Raw genomic sequence first — 25,254 nt, forward strand, 5'->3', positions numbered from 1 at the left:
GCTTGTGGGACGCAGTTCCACTCCTGTTCGGAGGGTGGCAGTACATTGTTTTTTTGCCCCTTGTTAATGAACCACCGAGGAAAAGAAGAAGCGGAAGCAGAAACTGCGTCTGTCAACACAGTCCTTCAACATAGGGACTGGACTGGCTCGGCGTCTCTATGATACAGTTTCTCTCGCATTATCCTCTCAGTAATATTCAAAATGACCAAACTCCAGCTGTTAAACGCCTATCTGACGGAACGCTTGGGGGAAGTGGTGCGGGAGATTTTGGATGTGGTGGAAGACACGGTGTCCGAATACTTGGAGGAAACCGCTCGCACCCGACGGGAGAATGACAGCCTACGGAGACAGCTGCGAGACGCCGTGCTGCTGGCCAAGACGGACTTATTCGGTAAAGCCTCACACACACACACGGATCACATTCTCTCGCTTATTGATCAGATGAAGGGATACATTTACTTGTTAATTCAATTAAAACCATGGATATCAATTAGAATGACTGACTGTTTACTTAACTTACTTCTCTTTACCTTGTGATCATATTACGGTCCTCCGGCTCGAAACATGACAGCCATGAATCTGTGCCTGATCAGATTAACCTGTTAGTTCGTTTATGTGTCAAATAAGATGTCTAAAGATGGAGCTGCAATGCACGTTATTACACTGCATTAAAGTTCGTTTATGTGTTAAAGAAGGTTTCTTAAGATGTAGCTGCACTGCATATCATTACACTGCATTAAATCATATAATTACACTGCATTAAAGTCATATCATTAACCCTAAAGCTCGTTTGGGGAGTGTCAGTCACTCAAGGATTAGCTGAGGAGACTTATTGTCGGATCCAGGTGACCACTGTAAAGCCAGGGTAAGGGTGAGGTGTGTGTGTGTGTGTGTGTGTGTGTGTGTGTGTGTGTGTGTGTGTGTGTGTGTGTGTGTGTGTGTGTGTGTGTGTGTGTGTGTGTGTTTGTGTGTGCGTGTGTGCGTGTGTGTGTATGTGTACAGTCATGGACAAAAATGTTGGCACCCCTGCACTTCTGTCAGATAATGCACCACTACTCCCAGAAAAGTGTTGAAATTACAAATGTTTTTGTATTCACATGTTTATTTACTTAGTTTGCATTGGAAAAACACAAAAAATCTGAGAAATAATGGCAAATCTGACTTTATTCCACATAAAACTCAAAAAAGGGCCGGACAAAATTATTGGCACCCTCAACTTTATAATAGGTAGAACACCCTTAAAAATAAAGAAATACAAATATCTGAAATCAATTGCTTCCTGTAACCATTAATGAGGTGTCTTACACCTCTCTACTGGAATTTCGGACCACTCTTCTTTTGCCAACTGCTCCAGGTCTCTCACATTTGAAGGGTGCCTTCTCCCAACTACTTTTTTGAGATCATGCCCCAGTTGTGCTATGAGATTAAGATCTGGACTCATCTCGGACACTTCAGAACTCTCCAGTGCTTTGTCTTAACCATTTCTGGGTACTTTTTGAAGTGTGCTATGGGTCATTGTCCTGCTGGAAGACCCATGTCCTCTGACGGAGACCCAGCTTTCTGACACTGGGCCCTACATTGCGCCCAAAAATGATTTGGTCGTCCTCAGATTTCCTGATGCTATGCACACAGTCAAGGCATCAGGTTCCAGAAGCAGCAAAGCAACCCCAAAACATCGGTCCAGCTCCACCATATTAGCCTGTAGGTGTTCTTTTCTTTGAAGGCCTCATTTTGTTTTCTGTAAACTGCTTAGCCAAAAAGCTCTACTTTGGTCTCATCTATCTACAGGACGTTCTCCCTGAATGATTTTGGCTTCCCCAAGAAAGTTTTGTCAAACTCAAGTCTGGCTTTTTTAGGTCTCTGTGTCAGCAGTGGGGTCCTCTGGGTCTCCTACCATAGCATCCCATTTCATTCAAATGGCGACAGATAGTGCAAGCTGACACCGTTGTACCCTTTGTCTGCAGGGTAGCTTGAATTTATTTGGAAGTTGTTCTAGGTTATTTATCCACCAATCAAACAATCTTTTGTTGCATTCTGTCATACATTTTTCTCTTCCTTCCACATCCAGGGAGGTTAGTGACAATGCCATGGGCTGTAAACTTGTTGATGACACTGCGCACAGTGGACACAGGAACATTAAGATCTCTGGAGATGGACTTGTAGCCTTGAGATTGTCCATGCTTTTCTACAATTTTGGTTCTCAAATCCTCAGACAATTCTTTGCTCTTCTTTCTTTTCCCAATGCTCAGTGCGGTATACACAGACACACAACACAAAGGTTGAGTCAACTTTGCTCCATTTTAACTGGTTGCAAATATGATTTCTATATTACCATTATCTGTGGCTCGCCACAGGTGAGTTTAAATAAAGATTAAAGGAGAATTACATGCTAAAATACAATTATTTCTTAAGGGTGCCAATAATTTTGTCCGGCCCTTTTTTGAGTTTTATGTGGAATAAAGTCAGATTTGGCATTATTTGTCAGATTTTTTGTGTTTTTCCAATGCAAACTAAGTAAATAAACATGTGAATACAAAAACATTTGTAATTGCAACACTTTTCTGGGAGTAGTTGTGCATTATCTGACAGAAGTGCAGGGGTGCCAACATTTTTGTCGATGACTGTATGTGTGTGTGTGTGACCTCTGTAATGTCAGGTTTAGGGTTAGGTATGTGTGTGTGTGTATCTGTAATGTCAAGTGTAGTTGCAGCTACCACAGCAGCAGTATACTGTAGGATGGGTCTGGCTCTAGTCTGGCCCTGATCTGGCTCTGATCTGGCCCTGATATGGCCCTGATCTGGCTCTAAGTTGGCTCACTACTCCCTACTCTGAAGGCCTCAAGGATAGTTCAGTGTAGTGAGGTCCAGTTTGTAAACAGTGTCATGGTCTCTCATATACACACACAAACACGCGCACACACACACACACACACACACACACACACACCACACACTCACACTCACACACTCACACATTCACACCGTGCTCCAGCCTGACTGAATTCTTCTGTCTTTGCCAGGGTCGACCCATGCTGACGAGGTCCCTGCTGTCAGGCAGGTGGAGTGGACACCTGCAGTCCCTCAGGACCCCAGACTAAGCCCCGCCCCGCCTTGTGTGGGTCCCAGGGTCAGAGGGGAGGGGTCAGAGGTCACGACCAAGGCTGAGCCAATCACAGAGGCCCTGAGGTGGGCGGGGCCAGGGAGCTCACCAGCACTTCGCCAGGGAGACCCGATAACCTTTGACCCCCAAATCAAAACTGAGCCTGAGGAGGCAGACATCACCGTCACCATAACAACGGACATGATCCCCATGACAACAGACTCTGCAGCGCCCCCTCACACCGACAACAGCCTCGCAGTACAACCCCAGCACGCACACTGGGCCCAGCACACACACCAGACGCAACACACACACACAACAACGCAGAACACACACACCACGCAGCACACACACACACACACACACACGGACCCCGCCCTGTCAGAGAGCAGCAGGCGTGGTGCGGAGGGACAGACGGACGGGCGTGTGTGTGTGACGACGGCGGCGGAGCGAGCGCGCGTGTCGGCGTTCCAGTGCGGTGTGTGTGGCGAGGTGTTCGTTGGGCGCGAGGCTCTCCTGCAGCACCAGCGCAGCGGCGCCCACCGGCGGCCGTTCGGCTGTGAGTGCTGCGGCCGGCGCTTCACCCAGTCGGCGGACCTGCGACGGCACATGCGCACGCACACCGGGGAGCGCCCGCACCAGTGCCACCTCTGCCACAAGAGCTTCTCACAGATCGGAAACCTGAGACGCCACCAGCGCACACACACACGCACACACCCCTAACACACACACACACGGACACACACATACCCATACACACCCCTGACACACACACACACACACACACACACGCACACACACTAGGGGTGCACACTAGGGGTGCACGATTCAGAAAATGTCATGATTCGATTCGATACCGATTTTTAGGCTCACGATTCGATTCAAAATCGATTTTCGATTCAAAAACGATTCTCGACTGAAAAAAATTGATTCACAGTATGTAAATGTTAGCGCTGTCAAACGATCGTGATTAATTGCATTTTTGTCATAGTTATCTCAAAATAAATCGAGATATCATGGAAAAGTGGATTGGCTTGCTTTATGCAATGTTTTATTTTATTGAAAAACAACATTGCCAAACAGGGCGGTACAAAATAAAATTATAAAGTGCACATTTCAGACTCCTATAGTGCAGTTAAACCATGGCTTAATATTTTCTTTTTTTCAAGTTTGCTGTGAACATAGAAGTCAGGCCTCTTATTTCAAAAACAATGAACCGTAACAGTTAGGTGACCAATAAAAGGTAAGCCTACTACTTCTGTGCTTTTAGCCAGCTGACTGTTGACATTTTCAGACAACAGTGCAGCTCGCTTCTTTTGCACATCACAACTTTTAAAGGTAAACTTTCTATTCGGAAGCTTTTTATCAACCATTTCGCCGTATCGCGCTCACCATCACTCAAACCGTAACGTTAGCCTACTACACAGTTTGCGAAGCCAAAAAGAACGTTAATTAAAATATATATATTCAATTTCAATATGAATCGATTTTTCGAATTCTATGAATCGATTCTGAATCGGAAGCACTTGAATCGATTTTTTTGCACACCCCTAACACACACACACACGGACACACATACTCATACACACCTAACACACACACACACACACCCCTAACACACACACACACGGCCACACACAGACACATACACACCCCTAACACATTCACACACACACCTCCTTTACACACGGACACACACATACACATACATGCACACACCCCTAACACACACACACACACACACACACACACTTCCTTAACACACGCACACACACATACACCCCTAACACACACCCCTTACGGGCCGTTTACATGCCAGCAAAGCGACGCAAGCGTAATTCTATATCCCATTAATTTCTGTTGGTGGAGACGAGCCAATTGGGCCAAGCGAGCAAAAAAGTCGGGGAAAGTTTCATCCTATGCAATTGAGGAGTGAATTTCGCCAGCAGCGGCCAATCAGATTGTGCTGTTGTCGCTGATGCTTTGGTAATTGCAGGAATATGGCGTCATTCGGTCATTTAATTTGCTAAAAGGAAAAGGCTTGGAGGGCCTTGTATAGTGTTGTTGTTGTTCCTGGCACATTATATATTGAACCCTGGGCTTACTTTAACAGAATGACAGTTCGGATGAAGACGAGTGACTAGATGCTAACTTGCTAACTAGCTCGCTACTCCAGACTGTTATGCTATTTCCACACGCCCACTCAAAGCGCAGCAAGCAGTTCGCGTCGCTGGCATGTATCACTACCGTAACACACATGGATACACATACACACACCCCTCATACACACACGCCTAAAACATGCACACCCTTAATACACGAATGCATGTGCACACACCCCCGACACACTCACACACACAGAAATACACACACACACACAAACACACACACACACCCCTCATACACACACGCCTAAAACATGCACACCCTTAATACACGAATGCATGTGCACACACCCCCGACACACTCACACACAGAAATACACACACACACACAAACACACACACACACACACACACACACACACACAGGGGTGGGGTCCGAGGTAGTGAACAGTTATAGTGGTCTTTGTGTGTGTGTGTGAGGTGCGGTGGGTTCTGAGGGGACGTGTGTGTGTGTGTGTGTGTGTGTGTCTGTGTATGTATGTCTGTGAATTGGTCTGTCTGTGTGTGTGTGTGTGTGTGCGTGTGTGCGTGCGTGCGTGCGTGCGTGCGTGCGTGCGTGCGTGCGTGTGTGTGCTCTCTTGTCATCAGGAAACACATGAAGAGGCTGAAGTTACTGATGTTTCTAATAAACTCCTGGAGGATGATGTCTTCTTTCACACGCTTCACTGTCGTCATTTCTCACTCCTCTGCTGTTAAGTCACACAATAATAAATACACACACACACACACACACACACACACACACACACATAATACACACCATGAAGCATCTACCTGCTTTAGTAGGTGCTTAAACATACACAATGATGTGTGTGTGTGTGTGTGTGTGTGTGTGTGTGTGTGTAATAAATACACTGCATGAGGATTTACATTTACATTCAGTTATTTAGCAGACGCTTTGGTTCAAAGCAACGTACAGGAGAGAGAGAACAGTCAAGCTACGAGCAATAGAGACCTAGTGTAACATTAATTACTACTTTACATAGAATAGAAAAACCACATAGAAAAGAAAAAGAAGTGCAGGAATGTAACTGCTGTAAGTGCACGTTAAGCACTAGTCAAGGAGGTGCTCTCTGAAGATTTGGGTCTACAAAAGCTTCTTGAAGGTAGAGAGGGACGACCCTGTTCCGGTAGTACTAGGCAGCTCGTTCCACCAACGCGGAACTACAAATGAGAATAGCCTGGATTGCCGTACTTGCACAGACACACACACACACACACACACACGCAGTGCCAAACGACGCTCACTAGACGAGTGCAGCATCCTGTCATACTCCTTTTAGACATGCTTTAGCAGGTGCTTAAAAATGCACACATAGACAATATAATGTGTGTTTGTTTTTGTTAATGTTGTTATCTCTAAAATCGAAGGGAATCGAATTGAATTGACTAATTTGTAGTATACTCCTGGGGGCGGGGGGGAGTTCATACATATCATCTTTGGCCAGAAGGAGGCAGCAGCAGCAGCTCAGATCATAAAGGACAGAAAAGTGTTGGCGTTTGTGTTGATGTGAGGAGTTGTGAGGAGAGTTTTGGAGCTGCTCTCTTTAATGAGTAAACAGCCTGCTTAAGAACTTACCGGAGTTAATAATCGGTATTTTTAACCGTTCATTTTTAAAAGTTGTATCACACAGATACACAACAGAACAGGAAAGTAAACAAACAAACAAATTGACAATTTTTTTAAAAATCTTTATCATGAACATGCTGGATTGCATTGATTCTACAGTGTTCCTTATACATTTACATTTTTCAAACATTGACATTTAAATAGAGTCCATTTCACCCATTTCTCTTTACATTGTTCTGCCTGTACTCTTTATCTATGTGTTAGCTGTTCCATCACATACATCTCACTCACAATTTTCGGCCATTCATCTCGAATTATGGGAGTTAATAATCTAAGTTAATAATCTTTTATAAATATAAAGGTTAGAGGCAGAGCCTTTGAAAGCATGTCAAACTCCTTAACCGCCAACCGTAGAGTTAATAATCTTGGTGTCGGTAGCTCAGGTGCTTGCACTGCCGCCTCACAACAAGAAGGTCACAATTCACAATTCACAATTAAGGGGTTTCCTCCACTAAGAACCCAAACAGAAAAACATGCAAAACAGAACCCTCTCCTGTCCGTACGTTAGCGTTACTCTACTGGGGTTCTGGAGGAATGACAGTCCGGGATGGGAAAAAAGCACTAAATTAAATAAAGAGACGTGTGCGTGTGTGTGTCCTGTGTCGCCTCCATGTAGTCGCGTGGGTGCTGCTGTCTGCCACTCGTGCGATTAGAGTCTGACAATAACTATTATTATTAAAGTTAACAATCTAAGTTGATAATCTGTAGTAAATATAGAGGCAGAGTCTTTGGAAGCAGGTCAAACTCCTTAAACGTTATCCGTAGAGTCGCATCCTTATTATCTGCCAAGCTAATGGGGTGCTGTAGTTCCGCTGTTGTCCACCTGGCGGCGGTAGGCTTTTATACAGTTACCGTTTCCTCAGTGGTGGCGGTGTAGAAGAAATACATCAACAACAAACTAGCAGCGTTGAAAGTGTCCGTGTGGTTCTGGTGGCTGGGTACCGTAGCCGTTAAACATGAGCAGTCAGCCGCTGCTTACCGCCTCCTTCCTCAGCCAGCGGCTCGTGGCCGCCGTGGAGGAGGTCATGGAGCTCGCGAGGGCCACGGTGATCCAGTACGAGCAGGAGAGCACCCACATCCGCCGGGAGAACCAGCTGCTTCGGAGCAAGCTCGGGGAAGTCACCGCCGGACTCCCCCCGGAGCCGCACGGTACGTTCTCCTCTAGGCCGCGTGATCTAAATCTACATGTAGTTTAGAGATCGCTCGCCTCCCGTTTGTGTTTAATTTCAGTGTTTAATGTTTGATGCTTTAGAGCCCTGAGGCACACCTGACAGATAGGATGTTTTCTCTTTGTATGTACAGAAGCGAGAATTTAACTTCAATATTTTGGCAAACAGTAAACTATTTTGCCCTTGTATCTCACTTTAAGTGTGCTTTAACTCTATAGGTGCCAGTTCTGTGTGCATCTCTGTGTGTGTGTGTGTGTGGGCGCATCAAGTGTGTGTGTGTGTGTGTGTGTGTGTGTGTGTGTTTGTGTTTGTGTGTGTGTGTGTGTTTGTGTGTGTGGTGGTGGGTGTCGGTAGGTGAGGTGAATGCGCATCTATGTGCGTGTGTGTGTGTGTGTGTGTGTGTATACGCATCTGTGTGTGTGTTTGTGCATTTGTGTGTGTGTGTACGCATCTGTGTGTGTGTTTGTGTGCATCTGTGTGTGTGTCTGCCGGGCGCATCTATGTGTGAGTGTGTGTGTGTGTGTGTCTGTGTATGTGTGTGTGCGTGTGTGCGGGCGCATCTATGTGTGTGTGTGTGTGTGTGTCTGTGTATGTGTGTGTGCGTGTGTGCGGGCGCATCTATGTGTGTGTGTGTGTGTGTGTGTGTGTGTGTGTGTTTGTGTGTGTCAGTGCAGTTAGAGTGGATAATGGCTGGTGGATAGTTGGCTGATGTACTGGGCTGCTGTCTCCTTGTCCCAGTAGAGAGCTCCCCAGACTGGGACGACTGGACCGCTACTCTGGTCCACCAGAACCAGCAGAACCTGAACCAGGGGTCCGATGACCTGGACCTGGACTACCACCAGCCGGACCTGAGCGGGGACGACGGCCAGGACCCGGGTCAGAGCGAGCAGGAAGTGGACTTCAACGCCCTGCCAGAACCCGCCTCGCCAGAACTCCCCACAGAGCCGCTCGCCTCCTGCATCACCGTCAAGACGGAGTGGGCCAACGACACCACCCCCGGACCCGACAACCAATCACAGCCAAGCAGAGGGAGTGATGTCATGGCGGAGTTCCTCCTCACGAGAGCCATCAAAGAAGAATCCGAAGAGGCGTGTCTGTCCGCGGAACTTCACCCGCCGGTCGCCATGGAGTCCGTGCACATCCAACTAAGGCCTCCAGTCGCTGAACTGGACTCGGTTGCTATGGAAACGGAGCACTTTGATCAGCATCGCGTGGACTGCTCGGTCTCTCCTCGCGTCACGTCCTGCACCGCTGGCCTCCAGACTCCAGGGGGCGCCAAACCGAATGCCTCACACCTACACGCCTCCCAGCGAGCCTCAGCCGCGCTGCAGCCCCCCCACCCCACTCCCCGCCCCCCCTACCCCGCTGTTCCCCCCCCTCACCGTGCCACTGCCCCCCTCCTCCCCACACCTCGCCCCCCCCACCCTGTCGCCGGTGCTCAGCGCTCTTCCCACCTGCCGCCACCAGGTGGCGCTCTGCTGTCCCACAACCCAGCAGCCAGGCAGCGCCCCCTCTTCACACATCAGGGCAGGGACCCCGGCGCTCTTCTTCCTCCTCAGCGTCACCATGGCAACCCCGCAGCCACGACGACGGCGCCCTCCTCCTCCGCCGCGGTGGTCGCCTGGGGCCACCCGAAGGCGAGGTGCGCGATGTCGTTCCCGTGCCCGCAGTGCGGCAAGCTGTTCGTGCACCGCTCGCGTCTGAAGGTGCACATGCTGATCCACACGGGGGAGAAGCCGTACGCGTGCCAGCGCTGCGGGAAACGCTTCAACAACGACGGCACGCTCAAGAACCACCAGCGCGTGCACACGCAGCTGCGCCTCTACAGCTGCACGCTCTGCGCCATGCGCTTCAAGGACGCCTACACCTGCCGCAAACACATGGCCACACACACGCGCCGCCGCGCAGAGGCTCAGGACGTCACGCACAACACACACACACACGCGCGCCGCGCACAGGTGCAGGACCTCATGCCCCACACACACAACACACACAACACACACAACACACACAACACACACAACACACACACGCCCAGAGCTCAGGTACAGATGGGCGCTTCACACACTCGTCAGGAACCGCTGAACGCTGACGCATTCATGACACACACTCGCGCGGCGGTTATGCCGTCACACACACACACACACGCTCAGAAGACGGCTCTGTGGTTGGAGCAGAGGACAGGAGCAGGGGGCCAGGGTCAGAGGTCAGAAGTGAGTTAGCCTCCTTCGGCCTCCTGCACTGTGTGTGTGTGTGTGTGTGTGTGTGTGTGTGTGTGTGTGTGTGTGTGTGTGTGTGTGTGTGTGTGTGTGTGTGTGTGTGTGTGTGTGTGTGTGTGTGTGTCTGCAGCAGAGAGAGAGAGATTAGAAAAACCTTCTCACCTTAACCCCTAACCCTGAACATTTTCCACACACACAAACACACTCACACACACACACACACACACAGTCACACACACACACACACACACACACACAGACACACACACAGACACACACACAGACACAGACACAGACACAGACACAGACACACACACAGACACAGACACACACACACACACACACACACACACACACACACACACACACACACACACACGTTCACACAAACGTTTACACTCACAGCAGAGCTCTCTGAATGCCTTATCTTGCTCAGACAGACAACCGAAAGTACATCCCAGACTACAGGAAGTACATCCCAGACTACAGGAAGTACATCCAAAACCACAGGAAGTAGACCCCTGACCACAAGAGTGCCCTCCACAATTATTGGCACCCTTAGTGAATATGAGCAAAACAGGCTATGAAAAAATATGTCTGCTGCTTACTGGCTTTGTCTTTCACTCAAAATATTAGCAAAAATCTTACCGTTTCATTGAAGTAAAATTATTGAAAGAAAAACAAAAACTGTTGACATTGCATAAATATTTTTCCCCAAAACATGTGTGCCACAATTATTGGCACCCCTTAATTTTATGTTTTGTGCAGCCTCCCTTTGCCAAGATAACAGCTCTGAGTCTCCACCTATAATGCGTGATGAGGTTAGTGAACACATGGCACGGGATCTGAGACCATTCATACTGTCAGTATCTCTCCAGATCCTTCAGATTCTGAGGTCAACGTTTGTAGACTCGGCTTTAGCTCATCCTTCAGATTTTCTATGGGGTTTAGGTCGGGGGACTGTGATGGCCATGGCAAAACCTTTATTTTGCGGTCCGTGAACCATTTTTGTGTTGATTTTGAGGTGTGCTTCGGATCATTGTCCTGCTGGGAGGTCCAACCATGGCCCATTTTAAGCTTACTGGAGAGGGCTGTGAGGTTTTCATTTATCATCTGCTGGTATTTGATGGAGTCCATGATACCATGTATCCTCACAAGATGTCCAGGGCCTTTGGAAGAAAAACAGCCCCACAACATCACAGATCCGCCACCATACTTCACTGTGGGAATGAGGTGCTTTTCTGTATGGCTATCATTCTGTCAACGCCAAACCCACCTTTGATATTTGTTGACAAAAAGCTTTATTTTGGTCTCATCTGACCATATTACTTGGTCCCATTGAAAGTCTGACTTACATTTGGCAAACTGTAGGCACTTTAGTTTGTTGTTAATTGACAGCAGAGGCTTTTTTCTGGCAACCCTCCAAAACAACCTGTGGTGATGTAGGTGGCGTCTGATGGCAGTTTTGGAGACTTTCTGACCCCAAGACTCAACTAACCTCTGCAATTCTCCAGCTGTGATCCTTGGACATTCTTTTGCCAGTCGAACCATCCTCCTCACGGTGCGTGGGGTCAATGTACACACACGTCCTGTTCCAGGCTGTTATTATTTCCATGATAGTCGAAATGGGTATGTTCAACTGTGTAGACATTTTTCTTGTGTCCATTTCTTAATTTGTGCAGCTCAACAACTTTTCGTCTTACATCATCACCGTGTTCTTGGGTCTTTCCCCATAGTGATAATTGACAAATGGAATTGTCACCTCATATTTGTACGCCAGTGGAACAGGAAGTCATGGTTGACCTCTTAAGAGTTGCTTATCAACAGGTGAACTTAAAAATGTAAAACATGACTGGAAATATAATTCAGTTAGACTTCTAGGGGTGCCAATAATTGTGGCACACAATATTTATATAATGTCAACAGTTTTTTTTTTATCTTTCAATAATTTTACTTCAATAAAAAGGTAAGATTTCTGTTAATATTTTGAGTGAAAGACCAAGAGGATAAACAGCAAAGACATTTTTCAAAGCCTGTTTTGCTCATATTCAGTAAGGGTGCCAATAATTGTGGAGGGCACTGTATATCCCAGGCTGCAGGAAGTACTGTACATCCCATGCGACAGGAAGTACATCCCAGACCACAGGAAGTACACCCCAGACAACAGAAAATACTGTCTGTCCAGAGGAAGTAGCTACCTGTCCACCTGAAATGACTGAGTACTTACAGGAAGCAGTCATCTGTATCCAGGAAATGACTGACTGTCTAGAGGAAGCAGTCATCTGTGTCTGGGCAATGACTGACTGCTCAGAGGAAGCAGATACTTGAAGTGTCAGACTGAGCAGGTGTCATTTCTGTCAGTTTCCATAAAATCTGTCTGATTGCATTTCTGTCGCTCTCACTTCTTATTCTGTGTTGTGCTCAGTGTTCTGTGCAGAGGTTTAGGAAGGTGTCTGATATTGGTCACACACACAGACACACACTTACTCATACACACACACACAGACACACACTTACTCATACGCACACACTCCACTCACCATACACACACTCACACAACACCCCGAAACAGGCACACACACTCACACAAACTTACTCATACACACACACTCTCACACACACACACACACACACACACACACACACACACACACACACTTACTCACACACACACACACACACACAACATAGTGAAGGCTACAATAGCAGTTCCAGAACAGGATCGCAGACAGCAAAATAATTTTTTTTATAATTTCATGCAGTGAAAGCTGTCTTGGTGGTAGTCACACACTCTTGAGGAGAAACTAAAGCTGATTTTCAGGTGTTTGTGAGACTCACCCTGTCTAAGAGCCTAGCATCTACTGACACAGTGCCTCAGTAATCACAAAAGATAGTCAATAAAGAAAGAATGCTTATTATTATTAATAATAATAATAGTAATAATAAATAATGAATCCAGAGAATATGCTATAAGTAACTTAATACATTATTGATTGATTGGGTTATGGGGGGGGGGGGGGGGGGGATGGGGGCATCTGCCGATATGGGGGGGGTTGCGTCGCCCAACCCCGTGACCACGCCCCCTGTGAATCTGACACGTTTCCTTCAGCAGAAACATCTCTACAGCTGTCCATCATGTAGGAGGTCACTGCTAGCAGGAAGTGGCTGACAGGAAGTGCTTCTAAACCGCCCCAGCTGTGTCGAGGAGCAGAGGTAACTCCCCAGTCTAACCTTGGGAATAATAAAACTGGGAATCATAAACTGGGAATCATAAAATGGGAATCATAAAACTGAAACATGTTCTCTGGGCATTTGTTAGCGTCAGTGTTAATTTTTTGAACAAAATGTTTGACGACAAACATGCGTTAACAACCTTTTGTGTGTGGTTGGTTGCTTGTGTGTGTGTGTGTGTGTGTGTGTGTGTTTCTGTGAGTGTGTGGTTGGTTGGTGGTGTGTGTGTGTGTGTATAGTGATGGGTGTGTTTGTATGTGTGTGTGTGTGTGTGTTGGTGAATGCTGAGCTAAGATCCGGGACGCGATCTGGCCCTCCGCGCCTGGGCGAGACTCTCCACTTTGTGAATGAGGTGCGCCTCACCTAGGACGCGATCTGGCACTCGTCTCCGCATTGCATAGAGGCAGGGGTGCGGGCGCACATGAGACTCTTATTAAAGATCTTAGCCTACTAGCCTATATACGTTGTTGAGACTCTTACTAAAGATCTTACTCATTCTCACAGAGACAAAACAAATAGCTACACGGTCAAGCAATGTCATTTATTTCTGAAAACAGTGTCTGTAAGCTCCTCATTGTCTCTGTGGTTGTTGTGTGTAGCTGCTTGCTTGAACATGACCCAGTCTGTTGTCGCTAGACAGTCCTGATGAGCACACCTTGATCCATCAGGCCACACTGTAATCTCTTTCCGAACCGCTTTTTCCACTTTCACTCTGGGCCTATATGCTCCCATTAGCATAACAGTGAGGTGGTCAGAAAGTCCGATGTGGGGGAGGGGGGAAGCCTTGTATGCTCCTTTGTGTGAAGTATAGACCAAGTCCAGGGTGTTTTTCTCCCTTCTTGGGAAATTTACATGCTTACATACCAACTTTTGCTGCCAATGTTACTACTGCTCATACCCCATATATCTTGTACTGTCCTATCATACTGTATATATCCCATCTATTTATTCTTATATTACCACTATACATATGCAGAATACTCTGCACTCTTCTGCTATGGTTCTTCTGGTTAGATTCCGTTGTCTCAGTACTTGTACTCTGTGCAATGACAATAAAGTCTAATCTAATGTAATGTAATTTTTGACCTCTAGATTTTTGGTCAATTTTGTACTCTGTGCAATGACAATCAAGTTGAATCTAATCTAATCTAATGTAATTTTTTGACCTCTTGATTTTTGGCCAACCCCCTGTGTGATGTCACATGTGTGCGCCAGTGTTGTCAATCGCATGTGGGCGCAATGTTGCGCCAATGTTGTGGAAGTTGTATTGTTAAACGGTGAGTACTTTGGTAGATTAAAGTGTAAACTTTGAATACAAATGCTAGTACAACTATTATACATTATCTGTAAGGTTGTGAGTGTGCAGTGGTGATGTAAGTTGGATTCGTAAAACGTAATAAATTACATTGCTTGACCGTGTAGCTATTTGTCTCTGTAAGATCTCAAACACGAGAATGAGTAAGATCTTTAATAAGAGTCACAACAACGTTTATCGGCGCGGAGTGCCAGATCGTGTCCAAGGTGATGCGTGCCTCATTCACAAAGTTAGTGACCTTTCAACCTGTCTGTGTTCTTCTATACAACTGTCTAATATGACCATGTCTTAAAATACCATATATTTCTATACTATATATATACAGTTTATAAGGTATTTTATATAATATATTTGATTTTATATATTTAATATATTACAATATATATATATATTTGTTTGTTTGTGTTTGTCTGTGTGTGTGTGTGTGTGTGTGTGTGTGTGTGTGTGTATGTGTGTGTGTATGTAAACACTGGGTCCTGCTGCTGTCGTTCTTCAAGCCTCCGCTCCTGCACTGGCCCCATGTACTACCTTTCCTCCACCACTGGGGGGCAGTGTTGTGTTACAGCTCTTCTATGGCTCGATCATCTGTATGTTGCAGCTCCTGTTGAGGCATTTTGGGTAGAGAGAGTTTCAAGTTTAAAGCCTTAAAGTGATCGGGAGTTTAAAACCTTTAAGTGATCGAGAGTTTAAAGCCTTAAAGTGATCGAGATTTTAAAGTCTTAAAGTGATCGAGATTTTAAAGTCTTAAAGTGATCGAGAGTTTAAAGTCTTTAAGGCGAGACACTACAGGTGAATAGGGTAAAAATCTTAAATAATAGGTATCACCATGAAACTTTCTCAGTTGATTACTCATGTTTAGATGAGAAAAAAAATGTATTACAAGTTTTTTGTATTTTGATGTTTGAATATGCAAATTAGGCAATATCTCATTAAATATGCGCTAATTTGCATAATGTTTAAAAGAAAAAATCTGATCATGGGTTAAAGCCAGGTTAAAAATTACTTTCCCCTTTTGTTGGCATATTAGATGGGAAAAAATTACAGAGGGATTTATGGATATCTACTTTCGTTTTCCTGTAAATCAGAATAGACTGTCAATAGCCTTGGATTTTCACCATGTTTTTGGGGATATAATGTTATATAATTCAGGCTAGGAATAATATATTTACAAATCCCTCTGTAAATTTCTTCATAATATAGTTGGGTACAATACTGGAAAGTTTGGTATATATAGGTTGAACTGAAGTTGAGATTTTATCCTTGGAGTATGACAAAAAACTCATTTTGAGAAAATCGCATTTAAAGATTCCAGGAAGTATCAAGCCATACCACGTGATGCGTCTGAACGAATCCCGTTATCAGAAACCACCGCAAACCAATGAAATTGCGTCTTTAGGTTTAAAAGCCCAGTTTTTGCTAACATCATTGGTTACTGCTGGAAAGGAAATGTCCTTATTTGGAGTACATAGCGTTGTTAAGGAGAAACTTAGCTTTTCAACCATACCAAACATGTCAGGTATCAGAAAGCCGATATACTGCACGTTACGTTAGAATGCTAACTTTCCAGGAAACCATAGGAGAATGCTGACGCCGCGAACAGACAAAATGTGAATAAATATACACATGAATGTATAATAAGGATATTTTCTTTATGCTAGTATGAAAGATTACATGTTTAGGCAGTGAACTAGCTCAAAATCTCAAAATTGACCACTGCTGAAAAAAACGATGTTTTTGCCTGCCCTGTCTCGCCTTAAGTGATCGACAGTTTAAATCCTAAAAGTGATCGAGAGTTTAAAGCATAAAAGTGATCAAGACTTTAAAGCCTAAAAGTGATCAAGAGTTTAAAGCCTTAAAGTAATCGAGAGTTTAAAGTCTTAAAGTGATCGAGAGTTTAAAGTCTTAAAGTGATCGACAGTTTAAATCCTAAAAGTGATCGAGAGTTTAAAGCATAAAAGTGATCAAGAGTTTAAAGTCTACACGTGTGAAGAGTTTAAAGGCTAAAAGTGATCGAGAGTTTAAAGCTTAAAAGTGATCAAGAGTTTAAAGCCTAAAAGCGATCAAGAGTTTAAAGCCTAAAAGTGATTGAGAGTTTAAAGCCTTAAAGTGATTGAGAGTTTAAAGCCTAAAAGTGATTGAGAGTTTAAAGCCTAAAAGTGATTGAGAGTTTAAAGTCTCAAAGTGATCGAGAGTGTAAAGTCTCGAAGTAATCGAGAGTTTAAAGTCTCAAAGTGATCGAGAGTTTAAAGTCTCAAAGTCTGAAGAGTTAAAAAATGTGGAGGAAAGAACGAAAGCAACCCAGAGAAGAACTCCAAATGTTTTTTTATTTAAAATTCGTACACAAAACAGCCCATATACAAATGAATTGGTCACAGACCCTCCAGAACTTACACAAAATTAGTCAGAAGAACTACATTACCCAGAAACCCCAGAGAACATTGCCATAGAAAAACACACAGCCTCACAATCAGGCATGCACCCGTCAACACCCACATCACATAGGAAACGTCAGTAGAGAAGGACGATATTAACAGTTAATAATCTTCATACAAAATCACCAGAGAAAGACGATATTAACAGTTAATAATCTTCATACAAAATCACTTTAGCGCGGAATAGACTCGGACACCTCTGTGACCTCAAGGCGGAGAACGGAGAATGTAGAACAGGTGCAGCTTTACTGCGCCATGCAGCAACATGGAAGACCCACCCTCGAACCCTGCACTCAGTCACCATGGAAACAGCCACATAGAAGAACCACTGTAAACACTTGACCCCGCCCACATTCACCACCAGGGGGCGGAGAGAGACAGAGATGCAGTTCTCAGCATGCAACGGAAGCATGCGTGTGCCTAGACCCATAGTGAAGCCTGATTGGCTCCTGGCAGGCCAATCCCTGCCCAGCAGAGGAGACGAGGGCGTGGCCAGAGCAGCGCTGTCAGCTCATTGGTGAGTTGTGCTGTGGAGGGCAGCTGACTGTCTCGGCCATCCCATCCGGATCCGGCACGTCTGGTCCGTGTGTGTGTGTGTGTGTGTGTGTGTGTGTGTGTGTGTGTGTGTGTGTGTGTGTGTCTAGCTGACCCAGTCCAGATTGGAGTGTGTGTGTGTGTGTGTGTAGCTGACCCAGTCCAGATTGGAGCCTGTGTGTGAGTGTATGTGTGTGTGTGTGTGTGTGTGTGTGTGTGTGTGTGTGTGTGTGTGTGTGTGTGTGTGCGGTGTGAGTGTGTGTGTGTGTGTGAATGTGTATGTGTGTCTAGCTGACCCAGTCAAGATTGGAGCCTGTGTGTGAGTGTGTGTGTGTGTGAGTGTGTGAGTGTTAGTGTGTGTGTGTGTGTGTGTGTGTGTGTGTGTGTGTGTGTCTTAGTGTTAGTGTGTGTCTGTGAGTGTGAATGTGAGTGTGAGTGTGAGTGTGAGTCAGGGCTGGACTGGCAATCTGGCATACCGGGCGTTTTCCCGGTGGGCCGAGGTGCAATATGGGCCGAGAGTCCTGAATTTATTATTTATTATTTTTTTTTAGAATTTTTTCTGACCGGCTGGCCCACGAATGTAGTTCATGAGCGGCCCTATTGACACTGGGCTGGCCCTATTGACACTGGGCTGGCCCAATCACATCCCCTGGGCTGACCCAACACCAACCCCTTTCGGTTTGGACCTGCCTACATAATGCATTAGGACGGGAAACAAACTCAGCGTGGCCCATGGCCTTGACATGCTTGACAAGCGCATGCTAGTCTGCGGCCCATTGGCTGTCTTCTTTAGTGACAAGGGGCTCGTCCAATCATATCACCAAACACCTTCTACCTTTGGCTTGGGCGGTGCACAGAAACGCACGTTTCTTTAGAATCCTCCAGTCCAAAATGGAGAGAAAGCGAAAAGAGGGTGCGGAGAAACTGCGAGATAAGAAGAGGCTTGCTTTTCAAGCCTACACTGCCAAATGTGCCAAAATATCGGAAATGTTTGCCACGGCAGGGCCATCATCAGGTACCGTGGATGAAAGTGATAGGCCTACTGGTGGCGACAGCCAGGGAGATACGATACAACGACCTACGGTAAGCTTACTGATCATGAATTCAAACGTCTCTAAAATATGTTTGACTTAGGACCTATGTTCTATGGCCAAGTTCGTTTGCATTGTAAATACAAGACAAGTCTGTAGCTGTTGCTAGCCCTCAGCCTACTCTACTCTGAAACAGCCAGCCGTTAGCCTACACTCTATGTTGTGTGTTTGAGTGGTGGGCAAGCCCCTTAGCCTATTGGTGCGCGGTGCCATGTCAATGTTCCGAAAGCCCAGTATTCCCAAACCCTATGAAAATATGCCAATTTGTCCAGATAGCGAATTATGATAGTCCGTTATACGCTCCAGTTTGCCCCCCGAAGTTCAGGGGCGTGGTACAAACGTTAGTGCCACCTCATCAAGCGCGTTTCCTACAGGAGGAAATAGACTCCCTTCTAGGAAAGGGAGCAATACAGTCTGTACCTCTCGTAGACGAGAACAGGGGGTTCTTCAGTCGCTATTTTCTGTTTCCAAAAAAGGACGGAAAATATTGACCGATCTTAAACCTCCGTATTCTGAACAAAGCTTTAAAGTGTATGATGTATATTGTATTGTATTGTATTGAATTTAGATTAATTAAGACCACCACCTTAACACACAAACTCTTGTTGAACTCATAAAGTAGTAGGTTCAGTGACGTGCGGTGAGACAGCTGTCTTCTGTAGCTTCTGCGAGCCCATGAATCAATGTTTCGTTGGAATCATGATGTAACGTTGTTGTAGCGGGAATACAGCAATGCTTCTTTTTTTCTAATTGGCAGGGCATATGATTCTAGACTTCGCTGAAGCGACTGAAACAGTGAATTTTGATCACATTCAGCGAAAGTTAACAGGTAAAACGGGAAAAAAATAGGGCGTCTTTAGGCCGTCCTGCCTAAAAGTAGGGCATCCCATTTCTTCTTATTTTTTTGTAGACGATAGGGCAGACGCCCTGCTAGCTAAAAGCCTGGTTGGTGTGTAGACATTCGAGAGACCAAAGGGTGTGTTATCGAATTAAGTGGGCCGGTCTGGTTCAAAATGCCCGGGCCGATTTTTTGTCCCAGTCCAGCCCTGGTGTGAGTGTGAGTGTGAGTGTGTGTGTGTGTGTGAGTGTGAGTGTGAGTGTGTGTGTCTAGCTGACCCAGTCAGCTGCTCTCAGGGCCATCAGGACCCTCACAGACGTATAAAACACCTGGGAGAGAAAAACATGCAGCCATTGAGTGTGTGTGTGTGTGTGTGTGTGTGTGTGTGTGTGTGTGTGTGTGTGTGTGTGTGTGTGTGTGTGTGTGTGTGTGTGTGAGTGTGAGTGTGAGTGCGAGTGTGTGTGAGGCAGGTTTAGTCAGGATAGGGGGCGGGTTTAGCCAGGACAGGGGGCGTGTTTAGTAAGGGCAGGGGGACTTGGGCAGCTCATTGGTCAGGATAGGGGGCGTGTCTAGTCCGGGCAGAGGGACTTGGGCAGCTCATTGGTCAGGATAGGGGGCGTGTCTAGTCCGGGCAGAGGGACATGGGCAGCTCATTGGTCAGGATAGGGGGCGTGTCTAGTCCGGGCAGAGGGACTTGGGCAGCTCATTGGTCAGGATAGGGGGCGTGTCTAGTCCGGGTCAGAGGGACTTGGGCAGCTCATTGGTCAGGATAGGGGGCGTGTCTAGTCCGGGCAGAGGGACTTGGGCAGCTCATTGGTCAGGATAGGGGGCGTGTCTAGTCCGGGCAGAGGGACTTGGGCAGCTCATTGGTCAGGATAGGGGGCGTGTCTAGTCCGGGCAGAGGGACTTGGGCAGCTCATTGGTCAGGATAGGGGGCGTGTCTAGTCCGGGCAGAGGGACTTGGGCAGCTCATTGGTCAGGATAGGGGGCGTGTCTAGTCCGGGCAGAGGGACTTGGGCAGTTCATTGGTCAGGATAGGGGGCGGGTCTAGTCCGGGCAGAGGGACTTGGGCAGCTCATTGGTCAGGATAGGGGGCGTGTCTAGTCCGGGCAGAGGGACTTGGGCAGCTCATTGGTCAGGATAGGGGGCGTGTCTAGTCCGGGCAGAGGGACTTGGGCAGCTCATTGGTCAGGATGTGCCAGCGCTCCACCCTCTGGCCGTGGCTCCGCAGGCAGTCCATCCAGTGGCGGAGGGCGTCGCCCTGGGAGTAGCAGCTCAGACACACGCCTCCTGAGGACGGAACACACAACCGGGTCACCAGGCAACCGGAGGAACATCTTATTGGCTGCTTAGATATCAGAGCGGCTTATAATTGGCTGCGTATCTTTTTCAGAGGACAACTGATTGGATGCTTATATATCGGGGGCATTTCTGATTGGATGGATACATTTCAGACCAACTTGTGATTGGATGGATTTATCTAATTAGATGCAGAGTTTGGTCTGACTGGATGCAGGGCCCTGATCAATGCCCCATCACCTGATCAGTATAATCACTTCCTGATCAGTATAATCCCTACCTGATCAGTATAATCACTTCCTGAACAGTATAATCCCTACCTGATCAATGCCCCATCACCTGATCTTATTAATACTGCCCTTTAAGTACCCAAATACTTTGATCAATGCCCTCATTGACTACATCGGTGGCTGCCTGATCAATACTACTATTGGCAGTTCCTCTCTATCTCACCCCCCCCCCCCCTCTCACCTATGACGTCATTAGAGCCCCCCCCCCCCCCCCCCCTCACCTATGAAGTCATTAGAGCCCCCCCCCCCCCCCCCCCCTCACCTATGAAGTCATTAGAGCCCCCCCCCCCCCCCCCCCTCACCTATGAAGTCATTAGAGCCCCCCCCCCCCCCCTCACCTATGAAGTCATTAGAGCCCCCCCCCCCCCCCTCACCTATGAAGTCATTAGAGCCCCCCCCCCCCCCTCACCTATGAAGTCATTAGAGCCCCCCCCCCCCCCTCACCTATGAAGTCATTAGAGCCCCCCCCCCCCCCTCACCTATGAAGTCATTAGAGCCCCCCCCCCCTCACCTATGAAGTCATTAGAGCCCCCCCCCCCCCCCCCCCTCACCTATGAAGTCATTAGAGCCCCCCCCCCCCCCCTCACCTATGACGTCATTAGAGCCCCCCCCCCCCCCCCCTCACCTATGAAGTCATTAGAGCCCCCCCCCCCCCCCCCCTCACCTATGAAGTCATTAGAGCCCCCCCCCCCCCCTCACCTATGAAGTCATTAGAGCCCCCCCCCCCCCTCACCTATGAAGTCATTAGAGCCCCCCCCCCCCCCTCACCTATGAAGTCGTTGGAGCGCCCCCCCCCCCCCCCCCTCACCTATGAAGTCGTTAGAGCGCCTCCCCCCCCTCACCTATGAAGTCGTTGGAGCGCCCCCCCCCCTCACCTATGAAGTCGTTAGAGCGCCCCCCCCCCCCCCTCACCTATGAAGTCATTGGAGCGTCCGAGGTCGTAGTCCCACACGGTCACCTCAAGGGTCTTCTTGGCCAGCGCAGGCAGAGAGATCTCATAGAAGAACTCCTGCAGAGAGAGATGGAGAGATGGAGAGATGGAGAGATGGAGAGATGGAGGGGAGGAATGATGGAGGGGGAGGGGGAGAGGGTGGAATGATGGAGATAGAGAGAGGGAGGAATGATGGAGAGAGAGAAAGGAGTGATGAAGAGAGAGAGAGAGAGGGATGGGGGAATGAAGGAGAGAGAGGGGGAGGGATGAGGAGGAATGATGGAGAGAGAGGGGGAGGGATGATGGAGAGAGAGGGGGAGGGGAAGGGGGAGGAAGAGATGCGTCAGTGATTAGTGGTAAATGTCAAAGTTAATAGCTCTTGAAAGTACAAGTATGTGTGTGTGTTCAGTCTGCACATATATGAGTGTGTGTGTTCAGTGTGTGTGTGTGTGTGTGTGTGTGTGTTCAGTGTGTACATATGTGAGTGGGATCTTCTCTGCTCTCCTCCAGACTGAGGTGATTGAGACTGAGAGTGTGTGATTGAGACTGAGGGTGTGTGTGTGAATGAGTCTGAGGGTGTGACCCAAGGACCTGGTGTGTGTGTGTTAGTGTGTGTGTGTGCGTGTGTGGAGGGGGTTATATGACACTGTATTGCAGGGCCGGATTAAGAACACTAAGGGCCCTGGTGTGTGTATGTGTGTGTGTGTGTGTGTGTGTATGAACACTGAGGCTACACCTATTAAAAGAGAAGAGCCCCTCAAAACTATCACCCAGTATTTTTAGGTCGTCTAGGAAACGTACCGATTTGCAAACACAATGAAATGTTCCATCCTGACTCCCACCAAAACACAGCAAACACACACTTCAACCACACACACACACACACACACACTATAAACACACACTACACACTACACACTTCACACACACACACAGACACACACACACACACACACACACACACACACACACACACACACACACACACACTGCAATCACACACTTCAGTACCACAGCATCTCATCCATGACGTCAATCTCAGCTTCACCAGTAACTCTCATATCCCAGACATCAGAGTTGAGATATTTTCAAATTATTTTCAAACGTGGTACAAGGACAAAAACAAGGCTCTATGTCCAGAACACCACAGTACAGGGTTCGATTACAGACATGGGCCCCTAATTAAACTGGGTGTGATTACAGACATGGGGCCCTAATTAAACTGGTGTGAGTACAGACTTAGGGCCCTAATTAAACTGGTGTGAGTACAGACATGGGGCCCTAATTAAACTGGGTGTGATTACAGACATGGGACCCTAATTAAACTGTGTACAAGTAGAGACTTGGGACCCTAATTAAACTGGGACTGGGTGTGATTACAGACTTGGGGCCCTAATTAAACTGGGTGTGAGTACAGACGTGGGGCCCTAATTAAACTGGGTGTGAGTACAGACGTGGGGCCCTAATTAAACTGGGTACGAGTACAGACGTGGGGCCCTAATTAAACTGGGCATGATTACAGACTTGGGGCCCTAATTAAACTGGGACTGGGTACGATTACAGACTTGGGGCCCTAATTAAACTAGGACTGGGTACGATTACAGACTTGGGGCCCTAATTAAACTGGGTGTCATTACAGACGTGGGGCCCTAATTAAACTGGGTATGAGTACAGACTTGGGGCCCTAATTAAACTGGGAGTGGGTACAGACGTGGGGCCCTAATTTTATTTATTACTCAACTGTTTTATTGTATTCAGTTCAAGGACACAGTTAAGGCTGTGGTCCAGAAACAAGGACACAGTCAAGGCTGTATGTCCAGAAACAAGGACACAGTCAAGGCTGTATGTCCTTAAACAAGGACAAAGTCAAGGCTGTGGTTCAGAAACAAGGACACAATCAAGGCTGTATGTCCAGAAACAAGGACACAGTCAAGGCTGTATGTCCAGAAACAAGGACACAGTCAAGGCTGTATGTCCTGAAACAAGGACACAGTCAAGGCTGTATGTCCAGAAACAAGGACACAGTCAAGGCTGTATGTCCAGAAACAAGGACACAGTCAAGGCTGTATGTCCTGAAACAAGGACACAGTCAAGGCTGTATGTCCAGAAACAAGGACACAGTCAAGGCTGTATGTCCTGAAACAAGGACACAGTCAAGGCTGTATGTCATGAAACAAGGACACAGTCAAGGCTGTATGTCCTGAAACAAGGACACAGTCAAGGCTGTGGTCCAGAACGCCCCAGGGCTAGTTCCAACCCTCTTCTCCTCTCCATCCACCATCTTCCTGTTTCACAGATGAGACTGAACTGGACCCTGCAATCAGAGCCCCTCGAAGTCCCATCACCCATCTCTATATCTCCATGGAGACCCCACCATCCTTCTCTTAAAGATCCATGGAGACCCCATCACCCATCTCTACATCTCCATGGAGACCCCCCCATCCGTTTCTACGAGCTCCATGGAGACCCCACCACCCATCTCTACATCTCCATGGAGACCCCATCACCCATCTCTACATCTCCATGGAGACCCCATCACCCATCTCTACGAGCTCCATGGAGACCCCACCACCCATCTCTACATCTCCATGGAGACCCCACCACCCATCTCTACATCTCCATGGAGACCCCACCACCCATCTCTACATCTCCATGGAGACCCCATCACCCATCTCTACATCTCCATGGAGACCCCATCACCCATCTCTACATCTCCATGGAGACCCCATCACCCATCTCTACATCTCCATGGAGACCCCATCACCCATCTCTACGAGCTCCATGGAGACCCCACCACCCATCTCTACATCTCCATGGAGACCCCATCACCCCTCTCTACGAGATCCATGGAGACCCCATCACCCATCTCTACATCTCCATGGAGACCCCATCACCCATCTCTACATCTCCATGGAGACCCAGGGCCGGATTAAGACATTTTGAGGCCTGGGGCTAATTACCAGGATGAGGCCCCTATATCGCCCCGACGCACATCGTGACACGCACACAAA

At 47.3% G+C, this 25,254-nt stretch overlaps 3 protein-coding genes across 3 annotated transcripts in view; 2 read left to right on the top strand and 1 right to left on the bottom strand.

The window, feature by feature from the left end:
* Window positions 1-201: 201 nt before the first annotated feature.
* Window positions 202-5,061, top strand: LOC308362987 (uncharacterized protein; the record flags this gene model as incomplete). The annotated part of the gene is made up of 2 exons (XM_080835735.1): window positions 202-391; window positions 3,020-5,061. 2 exons carry the CDS (start codon window positions 202-204, stop codon window positions 3,820-3,822), a joined length of 993 nt encoding a protein of 330 aa, XP_080691861.1. The 3' UTR covers window positions 3,823-5,061.
* A 2,789-nt stretch (window positions 5,062-7,850) lies between these two features.
* On the top strand, window positions 7,851-12,018 carry LOC308362894 (uncharacterized protein; the record flags this gene model as incomplete). Its single annotated transcript, XM_080835621.1, has 3 exons — window positions 7,851-8,043; window positions 8,805-9,982; window positions 11,965-12,018. 3 exons carry the CDS (start codon window positions 7,851-7,853, stop codon window positions 12,016-12,018), a joined length of 1,425 nt encoding a protein of 474 aa, XP_080691747.1.
* Window positions 12,019-20,876: 8,858 nt separating this feature from the next.
* doc2a (double C2-like domains, alpha) overlaps window positions 20,877-25,254 on the bottom strand; it is a gene marked incomplete at both ends in the record, with an annotated part of 10,759 nt that continues 6,381 nt past the window's right edge. Inside the window, 2 exons of the mRNA XM_080835622.1 lie at window positions 20,877-21,013; window positions 22,225-22,321. Of these exons, the coding sequence (XP_080691748.1) occupies window positions 20,877-21,013; window positions 22,225-22,321 (234 nt within the window). The remainder of the gene's footprint in view (window positions 21,014-22,224; window positions 22,322-25,254) is intronic.

This window comes from Sprattus sprattus (genome assembly GCF_963457725.1).
Source record: "Sprattus sprattus genome assembly, chromosome: 3".
NCBI lineage: Eukaryota > Metazoa > Chordata > Actinopteri > Clupeiformes > Clupeidae > Sprattus > Sprattus sprattus.